At 44.7% G+C, this 12,381-nt stretch overlaps 1 protein-coding gene across 6 annotated transcripts in view; it reads left to right on the plus strand.

Annotated features, from left to right (window-relative positions):
- The window catches only part of HHAT (hedgehog acyltransferase), a 171,333-nt gene that overhangs the window by 21,323 nt on the left and 137,629 nt on the right, over positions 1–12,381 (plus strand). For all 6 annotated transcript variants that reach the window (XM_028724728.2, XM_028724730.2, XM_028724733.2 and 3 more), the window contains one exon: positions 3,291–3,503. In XM_028724728.2, the coding sequence (XP_028580561.2) occupies positions 3,291–3,503 (213 nt within the window). The remainder of the gene's footprint in view (positions 1–3,290; positions 3,504–12,381) is intronic.

The following is a 12,381-nucleotide window of genomic DNA, read 5'->3' on the forward strand; positions in this document are numbered from 1 at the left end:
GTCCCAAACAACCAGCAGAGGAACTAGCGCAACAAACAGAACAATAAATTTATGACCAAGCTGCTGCTATCTCCAAAAAGAGCAGGGGTTCTTTGAGGGGTTTTATAGCAGTGTGGAGAGGGTGACGCTTATGTCTAGAACAGTAACTCATGCTAGGGATGGACGCCACCCTGGACAGGCAAACTCTACTGCCTGAATCCTGCCTAATGGCTTAACTATGATTTGCTTACTGCCAACAAACCACAGTTTGAAGCCATGGTTCGTTGGCTTCCGAACTTTGGTTTTTTCATGCTTCACATATTAGCTCTGTTAGTAGACTTTTCTTTTAAATACCCTAATCATCATTTTCTTTGTCAAGCTGGGCCTTTCATAGTGTGATTCATGATTTCATAAAATGAAGACAAGACTTGTAGAAGTATTCAATTCCAGATCCATGTCTCCTTTTTATATTTCTGCAAGGTTCCATATTCTGTGGTCGTGCTGACCTTTCGAATCAGCAGGATAATGGAGATAATAAGTTCCTGAGTGTTCTCTCATCCAGTAATCGGCCCCACAAACCTAGTACCACTCTGTTTTTATGAGGTCTCTGCATTCTCCTGCTCCTTTCAGTGTCGTCAGCAATGGTCTGTGGTTGGTGGACGCAGAGTCAAAAACTGCTTTCTAGTCTTATTGGGATCATTTTTCTTAAGTTTCAACGGGAAACAATTAAGGAAATGTCAATCTGTCGTGACTTCCATTGCCAACCTGATACTTTTTCTAGACAAGTTTTTTTGGTTTTCTCTGACTCAGAACTTTCATTGTACCAATGAAATCCCCTCTGACTTTAAGCTTACAGCTGCTGGCTAATGCCTTTGTTCCTGTTACCTACCTATCCCACGTTTGAAAATGGGCGAGGAAATGAGGGTTTCTCATAATGAAGCAGTGATTTTTGCTATTTTAACGTTAGTACTGTACTGGTGGAGTGTTGCCCATGCAACCCACTGGGACTAATTTATGCTGTTAGCACTGCTTTCAATGACCTGTGCCTCCAGCTTTTCCACCATAATATGAAATCTGTCTCTCTAAAGACACCAAGAGTTGTTTTGTATTACCTTGCCCGGGGCCAACACCAATGTGCGTTATCAACCTCTGGGGTCATCCAAAGAGCATTTCCATGCTCTTCGACTTGTTCCCTTCTCTTCTGTGCAGATACCATTCATCTGGTACCCTTTATCACAGGGGTGGGTAACCAGTAGTCTGTGAGCAAATCTTGGCCAGGTCTAATAGTAGGTCAAGTTGGTCATAATGAAATCAATTCTTTATGTTGTGTTCTTTGCCTGAGAAAGTCTGCCTTGAGGAGGAAGTCCAAACTTTCACTTTATGTTCTTATCATATAAAATGTTATGCTCGATTTCTGGTACAAACCTTTCTGGAAGCTGTATCCGTGAAACTACAGGCAGCAACGGTTTTGCGTGCATCCAATTGACATGTCACCGCTGATGGGCAGGTCCTTTTGGACCTAGGAGGGGGAAGAACGGGGGCAGAATGGGGTATAGCAGGGGAATAACGGGGCAAAGCAGGTTTATGCATGCTCTGTGGACACATGCGGGGGCTGGGAACGGAACCCCCATGCAGATGGAAGTGGTTATGCAATTTGCCCAAATGAGCCCTCTCTGTGCCATTGAAATTTTCACTTCCCTTGTTAAAGCGCTTATCTCCAACAGCATCTGATCTCTGATCTTCCTTTTACAGTCCTGGGCAGAGTTTGTCTTAATTGCTCAGCAAACTGGAGGGTTTTTGGGTTTTTCTTTTTTTAATAAAGGCAGACAGGAGTTTTAGGCCAAATGTGCACGATAATGCAGCTCTCCTTTTGCTTTTTTGTGGATTCTTTCCCCAGAGGTATACAGCCCATAGCAGGAAACAGAAAGTGTCTGAATAATGTTACAGACCTTTGTGCATGTGGGTCTTGTGCCGCTGGGTTTATTATTTCTGCCTTAATTTTCATCCTCCTCAGGCCTTATCTCAATATTGATTTCTCTCCCTGAATAGAGAATGATTTTCGGTGCTGTTACAGAGCATGCAACGGCTCCTATATAACTTTATACATATAGTACCGTATTTTTCGCTCCATAAGGCGCACCGGACCATAAGACGCACCTAGTTATTAGAGGGGGAAATCAAGAAAAAAATAGCCTGTCTTCTCCCAGAGCTTCTCGGAGCTGCCGGAGGAAGCCCAGGTGTCCCGTCCCCCCAGCCCCAAAGAGCAAAGAAGCCAAGACAACCAGCGGGATCCATCCTGCTGGCTGTCTTGGCTTCTGCCATAGCCACGCGCAGCCTGTCCGGCAGGGAGAGGCTGCTCATGGCTATGGCAATTCCCCCACCTTCCACAAAAGCCCACAAAAGCACCCTTTAAGGAGCACGCGGCTCCTGCGGGCTTTTCTATGAGGAGGGAGAAGGGACTGACTGGCCGCGTCAGTCCCTTCTCCCTCCTGGGGAAAAGCCCGCAAGAGCCGCGTGGAGCTTTTCCTGCCTGCCTCCCCCATGCATTCGCTCCATAAGATGCACACACATTCCCCTTACTTTTTAGGAGTGAAAAAGTGCGTCTTATGGAGCGAAAAATACGGTATATGAGCTTGTGCTCTGCTCTGTTCAGATGGGGAGGCATAGCAGCACTCCGGATGTTGGGTGTTTGACACAGAAGATTCAAATTGTGTTCCCTGGTAAAATACCCAACAACTTGCCAACGTTTGATGGTAGCTCAAATCTGCCCGAGGCGGTACCTACTCTGCTGATTCATATGGATTTTGCTATATATCATGTAGTTTCTGGTATCACACACACTGGGTTCTGCCCAACTTTGTGGGTGCCTGGGTGTGACATCACGCTGCAGAAGGTGGTCCAACAGGACCCGCTGTGGCCATGGGGAAGCCCAGCGAGGCCCGTTGCAACCACAGAAAGGCCCCAACAGAGGCCCTGTGGTGAAGACAAAGGCCTCAGTCTGGTCGCCACCAGGGCACCAGAAAGCAGCTAGGCAGCAGGTGGGCACCCAGAGTCAAAATATTGTGGGTGCTCAGGCATCTAGGGCCCTCCAAAGATGGCACCAGTGTTTGGTATATTCAATAAAGTAGCAAAGTAGCATTTTAGATAGTAGTACCTAATACACTGAGCACTAGAGCCAAAGTTATATAAACACCGAGTATTGTAAAAATGATTAGTTTGTGGTTGTGTGGCATTGAATCCGCAATGTTCTTTATCTCCTTAGATGTGTGGATGATACTTCACATAATTTTTGATCTGCTTTTATTCTACAGAGAGGCTGGTATGCCAGTGAAAGTGAATACTACTTGCTGCTTTTCACCCTGACTGTCCGCTGCCTCTATTACACAAGCTTTGGTCTAGAGTACTGCTGGTACAGGTCTGCTGAAATGACTCATCACCCATTCCTTTGGATGCTGGCTTATGTGTTCTATTATCCTGTCTTTCACAACGGACCCATTATTACCTTCGATGGATTTTATAAACAGGTGACAGCACTTTTTGGTATCTTATATGCAAATGGCCTTGAGACAGTGGTTTAGAAGGTGATTGATATAATGGTGATGATGATGATAATAATAATAATTTGATCCTGGCAGAATAGCGATTTCTGTACTGCTCATAGCTGCTGGTTCTTAAGTCCCTTTATAACAGGGTTTCCCAGACTTGGGTCTCCAACTCTTTTTGGACTACAATTCCCATCATCCCTGACCACTGGTCCTGCTAGCTAGGGATGATGGGAGTTGTAGTCCAGCAATAGCTGGGGACCCAATTTTGGCAAAACCCTACTTCATAGCAACATATGTACCTGCTTTGTTGCCATAGCTTTCTCTCATGCCTATGCCAGTCAGGACTCACCAGAAGGCCTCTGGCCACCTGGTTTTCTGACACCACATTGATCTTACCACTTACATGATTCCCAGCCTCTTGGGAGTTGCGTTGCTTTTGTGGCATGCTAAACACACTGACTGTGGATCCATGCAAGTAGGAGCTTTGGCATGGCCTCAGACCAGTGTAGCCACTGGCAGGGCCTGCTGGCTGGATCAAAGAATCCTGTGATTCAAAATTGTTTTTGCAATATCAAGGTGCAAAAGGAGCTGAAGGCAGCCACAAGAATAAATCCAGACTCATCTATTCCCCCCCCTCCCCACTTTACTAGCTTAATGGGTTGTGGGAATAGGGTGGATGCAATTCATCTTGATTTCAGCAAAGCATTGACAAAGCTCCCCAGGATAATCTGGTTAACAAACTGCTTAAGTGTTGATTAACAGCCGGTTGGGAGGAAATACTCGACAGAGTGATCATTGGTGGTTCCTCAGCAGCTAGAGCGAGGGTGTTTGTTTTAGTGTGGCACTGCATAGACTCTGTCCTGGGACTTAGGTGAAGGGTTTGGGGAATCCTTATCAAATTTTGAGAGGTGGCAGCAAAGATGGCGAGTGGCGTGGAAGGGATGTCACATGGAAAGACGACAAAGACTTGTTTACTGCTGCAGGACTACATGTAATGGGCTTCAGAGCTACAGCAGAAATTTCAGTTGAGTATTAGGAGAAATGTTTTAACCGTAAGAGCAGTTTGACAAAGGAACCAGCTATCTAGAGGGTTGGTGGCTTCCCCTCACTGCAAGTTCTCAAGAACAGATTGGCCCGCAATCTGTTGGAGATGCTCTTGTCCTGGGTTAGGAACATAGGAAGCTGCCTTCTGCCGAGTCAGGCTGTTGGTCCATCTAGCTCATTATTGTTCGAAATGATGGACAGCAGCTCTCCAGGATTTCAGACAGGGAATCTTTACCAACCCTACATGGAGACCCCAGCAGGGGGCTGGATGTGGATGACCCACTGGGTGGAGGTTTGGCCCAGGGGGCCATTTCTTCAACATCCCTTGCACCTGCTAATCAACTGTGAGTGACCCCTGCAGAGAGCAGGATTGAACCCTCTGCTCCTCAGCTGATGAGTGAAGAGTTTGTTCCTGCTGGGTGCTGCTTCACCAGCACATTTTTTTTTTTTTGCCAAAAATATTTATTAGTTTTCCAAATTTTTAACAAATCAGTGTCGAACTGCATCAACTTTAATACAACTTTCTAAAAAAGTTGACTTCCTGCTCTTCGTATGAGACGCTTCCCTCCTTCCCCCCATTGCTGCTTGATATTACATATTTTTCTCTAATTCACGTCATTCCTTATATTCAATTCACTATTGTTATTGTTATTATTATATTTTATGTTCACCAGCACATTCCCTGTCATGAAGCAGACCCCTGCAGAGAGCAGGATGGAACCCTCATGGCACGGGATGATTGATGGGCCCCACCCACTTGTCAGAGTTGGCATGGGGGAGGGGAGATAATAATCTGCCCTGCCCAGCCAAAAGGGTTCCTCTTGATTCCCTGCACTCAGCAGGGGGTGGATTGGGTGACCTACAAGATCCCGTCCAGCTCTATAATTAGGAAAAGTCTATGGGCAAAATGTCAGGTCCCCAACCCCTAAGGGCAGGAGTTACCTAATGTGTCCGGTCAGTGGAAGCTCGGTGCAAGGGCTTCTGCTTATGCAATGGGACTTTCCCTCTTCCCCCTGTGCACCCCCTGAAATTGTCTTGGGAGGGTTGAGAGAACCCCCAGAACAGCATGCGGGGGGGGGGGGGATTGTTCTGTCTGGCAAACTGAAATTTTTGCACAGGGCAACATTGAATTCCTCCCTAAGTGTGCAGCTCGCAAATTACTAAGTTAGTTCAACTGTGAGAATTCATCATGTTGATTTTTAGAAAGGGCCATCAGATCCAGGAAAGCTTACCTCTTTTCTTGGCCATCAGATCTAGGCCAATTTCGATGGAATATAGCTTTGAATTTTGGGGACGTGTCGGAGGTGTCGTGGGAGCTGGTTGCGTGTGTTCCAAATAGGAGGTGATAAGATTTTCTTGCCTGCCTTGAAAGAGATTGTCATTTAATCATAAGGATTTTTTAGCCTTTTGGGAAGCAAAGCCAGAAAGCTCTTTTCAGATCGTGCTGAACTCCTGTTCTCATTATCTCCTTAAAAATGCATGTTTCCTTACTTCAAAAATTCTCGCTGATGAGATTTTAAGTGGATAAATGTTTTAAGCATTGGCGTATTTACATAATTTTACATGACAGTGCTCTCTACAGGATGGAAGCTGGGGAGAGTGGGACACAGCCTGGCGGTCCTGTTTCTGCAACAGGTGCAGACAAATCTTGAATTTTGGGGGAAGGTGCATTAAAATTTATGTGCTTCACTGATAATATTTGTTGTTATTAGGTGCTAACAGGTGTTGCTAATAGGCTGTTTGTGCAGCTCTCAAGGGTTTCAGACAAAGCTTTCCTCAGCCCTGCCTGGAGATATTGAGGATTAAATTTGGGGACAATTAAATTTTTATCTATTAAGCAATTAAAAGCAATCTCTTGTCTTAGTAGACCACATGAGTCAACAGGCCATAATCCCTTCTGGGCAACATTCTGTGGCTCACTTGCCATTTGGGTCCGTTGTGGGGAGCAATGAATGCCAGCGTTACCATTCTATGGTAGCCTAGATTCTTCAATCTCTCTATGCTCTGTCCAAGCCAACAGGAAGCATTATCAGAGTTCAGTGACACAGAGTTCAGCTAGGCTGGTTATTGGGGGCAGCCGCCGAGACCACATAACACCGGTCTTGAAAGACCTACATTGGCTCCCAGTACATTTCCAAGCACAATTCAAAGTGTTGGTGTTGACCTTTAAAGCCCTAAACGGCCTCAGCCCACTATACCTGAAGGAGTGTCTCCACCCCCATCGTTCAGCCTGGACACTGAGGTCCAGCTCTGAGGGCCTTCTGGCGGTTCCCTCACTGCGAGAAGCAAATCTACAGCGAACCAGGCAGAGGGCCTTCTTGGTAGTGGTGCCCGCCCTGTGGAACACCTTCCCATCAGATGTCAAAGATATAAACAACTCCCTGACATTTAGAAAACATCTGAAGGCTATTTCAGGGAAGTTTTTAATGTGCAACATTTTGATGTATTTTTAATCTTTGTTGGAAGCCGCCCAGAGCGGCTGGGGAAACCCAGCCAGATGGGCGGGGTACAAATAATAAATTATTCGTATTAGTAGTATTATTCCAGCCAGGCAAAAGCACTCCAAAAGACAAGGGCTGCTGAGGGATGTGTCTCTAAAGGGTGTGTAGCCTAGGAAGAGGCCTGAGGGCCAGAGAGCGAGAGCGAGACCTGCATTTGGTCCCCCAGGCCTGAGGTTTCCATCTCTGCAATATAGAATAAAGAACCGGCAGCTCAGGAAATAAACGAGAGAAGGTGGAGACCTGTGTGCTTGCATTAGTGAGATTCCATTTCATCTTGAATTTGCAGCTGCTGTATCGGCAAGTCTATAGCAGGAACATCAGCTGCTATAAGCACCTTTCTACCAGTTCCATAAAACGAAAGGAAAATTACCTCCAAACTAAAGATTTTCAAAAGCTGCTGAAGGAATGTCGATACCCGGTTCCCACTAAAAGGAAACACTCTACAGCCTCGATAAATCTCTGCTGATGTGCCTAAATGAATATTTTATTTCATGATTTGGTGCTCGAACAGGAAGCAGATGTGTCAACATGCCTATAGAAGTCTGATTGGCATGCATCACAACTGAATTGGCAGCAGCCCAGAAATTTCCAGTCTCCCCCACCAAGCACTCTGAAGAATGGTAGTTTCTTCAAAGTATTCGCTGCTAGTGAGATGTCATTAAAGATGAGTCAGAATAGTGAAAGCATCCGGCAAGCTCCCTGAAAGATGTAATAAGAGTTATTAAGTAATCTTCCATTCTTTATGGAGAATAAGCCAATCATCTGTGTAATCATTTCCCAGCGATGAACAGAGCAAGGAAAGAAAGGGGAAAGAATAAAATAAAGAAATGGTAAGTTAGCTGAATGAGGTGTTTCCTCGTTCCCTTACCCTTAACAACTGAGGATTTTTTCCCCCTATTTCCCCACAAATACTTAATTTACTTCAGAAGTATAAATCACCACACACACACACACACACACACACACACGAATGAAGGTAAATGCTTAGTTTTTAGATAACAAACATGCAGGCAAACAAGCATATTATACAAGTGACATGTTGGACATTATAGTCTAATATCTGCTGTGTTTACAGTTTCTTACTAAATAATCAGAATCATAGATCACCGACAGTCTTGAGGAGGCTGCTGCTGAGTTTTGCCAGGTGAATGACTTGCCTGTGCTGGAGGCTGACTTGGTCTTCCAGAAAGGCTCCTTTGTGGACTCTCTGCCCTTGGTGCATAAGCCAGCCTGCCTGATTGTCAATGGGGAACGTGGGAAATTTACTGTATTTTTCCGTGTATAAGATGCCCCCATGTATAAGAAGACCCCTGTTTTGTTGAACCCAAATCTTAGAAAAGTTGTTGACGCTGATCACTGGGCAAACTGTATTTTAATTGCCTGGTTAACAGAGCGGTCCTAACTGTAGGAAGCTGGCGTAAATTGTGCCAGTTGAGCTGAAGTGAAAGAGTTATGCCAGTATAGCAACATTTGATGCTGTAGAGCAGTGATGGCCAAACTTGGCCCTCCAGCTGTTTTGAGACTACAATTCCCATCACTCCTGACCACTGGTCCTGTTAGCTTGGGATGATGAGAGTTGTGGTCCCCAAACAGCTGGAGGGCCAAGTCTGGCCATCACTGCTGTAGAGAATAGCTATGGCTGATCCCTGGCTCAGCTGAGGGAGCCCAAAATCTGTTGAATCCAAACAACAGATGTTGGGCTTGGATTGTGCTGCAAGACTTCCTTGTTGGCTCAGGCATTTTAAAAGAGCTGCATTGGTTTGATTTTACCTTGTCTTTCCGTTTTTATACTTTTATGGTGGACTACATTTTGCTTCTATGACTTTTCATTATTGTTCCCACTCCTGATATCTTTGGATGAGGGACATTTTGGATTTTTTTTCCCAAAGGAAAGAAAGAAAACCAGGAAACCTGAAAGATCTTGGAAACTTTGGGATGAATAGCGGAATTTCAGATGATTTGAGATTTAGGCTGAATCATTCATAGGCAAACTCGGCCCGCCAGATGTTTTGGGACTACAACTCCCATCATCCCTAGCTAACAGGACAAGTGGTCAGGGATGATGGGAGTTGTAGTCCCAAAACATCAGGCAGGCCGAGTTTGCCTATGCCTGGGCTAAATCCACTGTGTAGATATATATCAGTTAGGTACTTCTGAACTAGTCTGGCAACTCCATTTATGTTTTATACTTCTGTTCTGCATGTAACGGTTCCTTAAAAGAGAATGTACCTTCCATGAATCTGTGAAGAGAGAGCGAGAGAGCACACTGCATTAAAGGTTAGGTCTCATAGTTGAGGAGAAACTAATAACCATTACTCAATCATACAGAAAAAGGGAAATGTTAGCTACCTTAGCTCTTAGTGTTAAGGTCCTACTAACTTGAAAGCATCCCTGTGAGAAACATTTTGCAGTCTGCCAAACCCCTGAGAAGCCATTCTCAGCAACAAAGTTCTGAAAAGAGAATATAACATCCAGAAGTCAGGGGTGGGGGCAAGAAAGAGAATGGTGTCCAGCCTGAGGTTCTTGTTTTTGACCTTCTGGCCTACCGTAGTTTGAAAGTGGGCCACCACCATTTAGTGTATGCTATCTAAGTAGGGTCTGGCTATCTTCACATCAGGGCTCATCAAATGAGTTTGTTTGTGGAGGACAAAATTGTCTTGAGTGCAAAAATACATAGTTCATTGTGTCGTGGGAAATAGCCTCTCCAAAGAAGCTCCCTTTCTGTTATTAGTCATTGTAATTAGATTTCTTACCTTATCTTCACCATGAGGTCCCAGGGTAGATTTAAAAAATACACTGTTAAAATCAGTTAAAACAAATTAAGGCCTTTCAAATGCTTTTTTTTTTTTTTGTTAACCCAGGTGTTCTAACTGTGTCCTACATCTGGGCTGAAAATTATTTTATGCTGCCTCTATGCAAGGAAGGTGGGGGGGCGGTTTTGGGGGGTGTTAATTATTACTGTGTTTTAAAAATATTTTGTGTAAGCTGGCCAGTGTTTCCTGAGGGCGTGCTTAATAATAATAATAATAATAATAATAATAATAATAATAATAGAAAGTGGTATTCACACATTGAACAAAAAATGAGTTAACACGTGAGTATACTTCTGAATGAATCATTTCCCTGCTTTATTGGGTTGCCTGAATGTCTTCCTATAAAGGCAACTTTTTCCAAATTTAATATTTCAAAACAACATTTTAATTATTCCTGCTTGAAATCCTGAATGCAAATCCTGAGTGTAAAGGGAAATGAGCACATTTCTCTACGGTTAATTGCCTTTATTCATTCAGAATCTCTTTCCTGAGAGGTCAGGGAACAAAATGCTTTTTCAGAAACAATTATCCCAACAGGTGATAAAGACTAGATGTTGAGGCTATTCTAATCCCACATGCCTTTTGGGGGTGGGGGAGGCGAATTCTACCGGCCATTATGGGTTGAAGGGAACTTTGCAGAATGATTAAGCGTGATGCTCAGAGAAGTGAGTCAGCTCTGCATGATGTGAGCAGACATTAGAGAGATGGATAAAAGTGAAGGGGGATGAAAGCCTAAATCTTTTAAGCTTTTGTTATGTGTTAGTAATTTACTAAGGAATAAAAATTTGGTCAGGTTTTTTTTAATATATATATAAAGTCATATCCATGCAACCAGACTCATAACTACTACACAAAGATCGTCATAAAGCTTGAAGCGTGGGAATCCTGATAGACTTACTCTATTTAAACCATTTAATGAACAAAATGCTAGAAAATCTGACAATGTAAAGAGAGCACACTCATTCAGTCAGTGCAATGACTTGGTGCCATGCAACAGAACTTCTCCTCTCCCCTTATCCCCCCTGAACCTGATCCAGGGCTTGCCCCAACTCTGTGGAGCAGGGCCCAAGGTGTGGAAACAGAAATCCTTTCGCTAACAGAACAAGTGCATTGGTTGACGTACGTGATCCAGAGTTAGTGTGAGTCGATGAGGCACTTATAAAAAAAAGAGAGAGTTTAAAGTGGGGATTTGATAATGTTAGACAAATATCTTGGTTGGTCCTCCTTCGATATATGATTGGATTCTCTGAGGAAACCTGGTGTGCAAGATCAGGAAAGGGCAGGGCTTCTTTTCAGTCGGAACTCACAGTTCCAGCTTCTCTCAGTTGGGCACCATTGCCATTATAAGAGAACAAAGGATTTGTTCGTAGTGAGTTCTGGCACCTCTTTTTCTAGAATAAAGCACTGGAAAGGGGACTTTAAAAAATGCATTCCTGCAGTAGATTTCACACAAGAAAGGGCCACAGGAAAATTCAGTTGAAATTGGTTTACTTTAAAGTATTTATGTTTTCGGATCAGGAGCATGTCAGAAGCACTTCAAATGTGATGGATTCCCGCTTACTCTGTTTGGAAATTGGTTACAAGAAGTAGAGCCCACAGTGTGTCATAATCATATGGGTATAAACAGCAAAATGCCGCATGTGAGACCCCCATCACACACCATGATTTATATCAGGTGTGGGGAACCTTTAACCTTCCAGTTGTTGCTGAACTACACTTCCAACCATTGGCCATGCTTGGTGTGGCTGCTGGGAGTGGTAGTTTGAAACATCTAGGTTCCCCACGTTTGGTCTACACACAACCTGGTGTTCTCCAGATACTTTATACTACCGCAGGGGCTGATGGATGTTGTAGTTCAAAGCATCAGAAGGGCACCAGGTTGGGAAAGTCTGGTCTTGGTGCCCATTTATTTACAGAAGTGCTATCCACACGTCTCAGGTTTTTAATTACTCCACACTTCAATAATGGCCTTAATATTACGCTTCAAATACATATATAGTGGTACCTTGGTAGTCAAACAGCTTGGCCCCCGAACAAATCGGCTCCCGAATGCTGCAAACCCGGAAGTGAGTGAACGTTTTTCGGAAGCCGAACGTCCAATGCGGTTTCCGGGGCTTCCGATTGAGTGCAGGAAGCTCCTGCAGCCAATCAGAAGCCACACCTTGGTTTTCAAACCATTTTGGGAGTCGAATGGACTCCTGGAATGGATTACCGTATTTTTCGCCCCATAGGACGCACCGGCCCATAGGACGCATCAAGTTTTTTGGGGGGGAAATAAAGAAAAAAAAATTATTTCCCCCCCCGCCCAGGTGCTTGTGGGGCCGGCAGCGGGGAGAAGCACTTTTCTCCCCGCAGTCCGCCTTCAGACCAGGTCCGGGGACAGCGGGAAGACGCGCTGCGTCTCCCAGCTGTCCCCGGAGCTTGCGGGGCAGGCAGCGGGGAGAAGCGCTCTTCTCCCCGCCGCCCGCCTTCAGATCAGGTCTGGGGACAGCAGGAAGA

The sequence above is a fragment of the Podarcis muralis genome, chromosome 3, assembly GCF_964188315.1.
Source record: "Podarcis muralis chromosome 3, rPodMur119.hap1.1, whole genome shotgun sequence".
Classification (NCBI taxonomy): Eukaryota; Metazoa; Chordata; class Lepidosauria; order Squamata; family Lacertidae; genus Podarcis; species Podarcis muralis.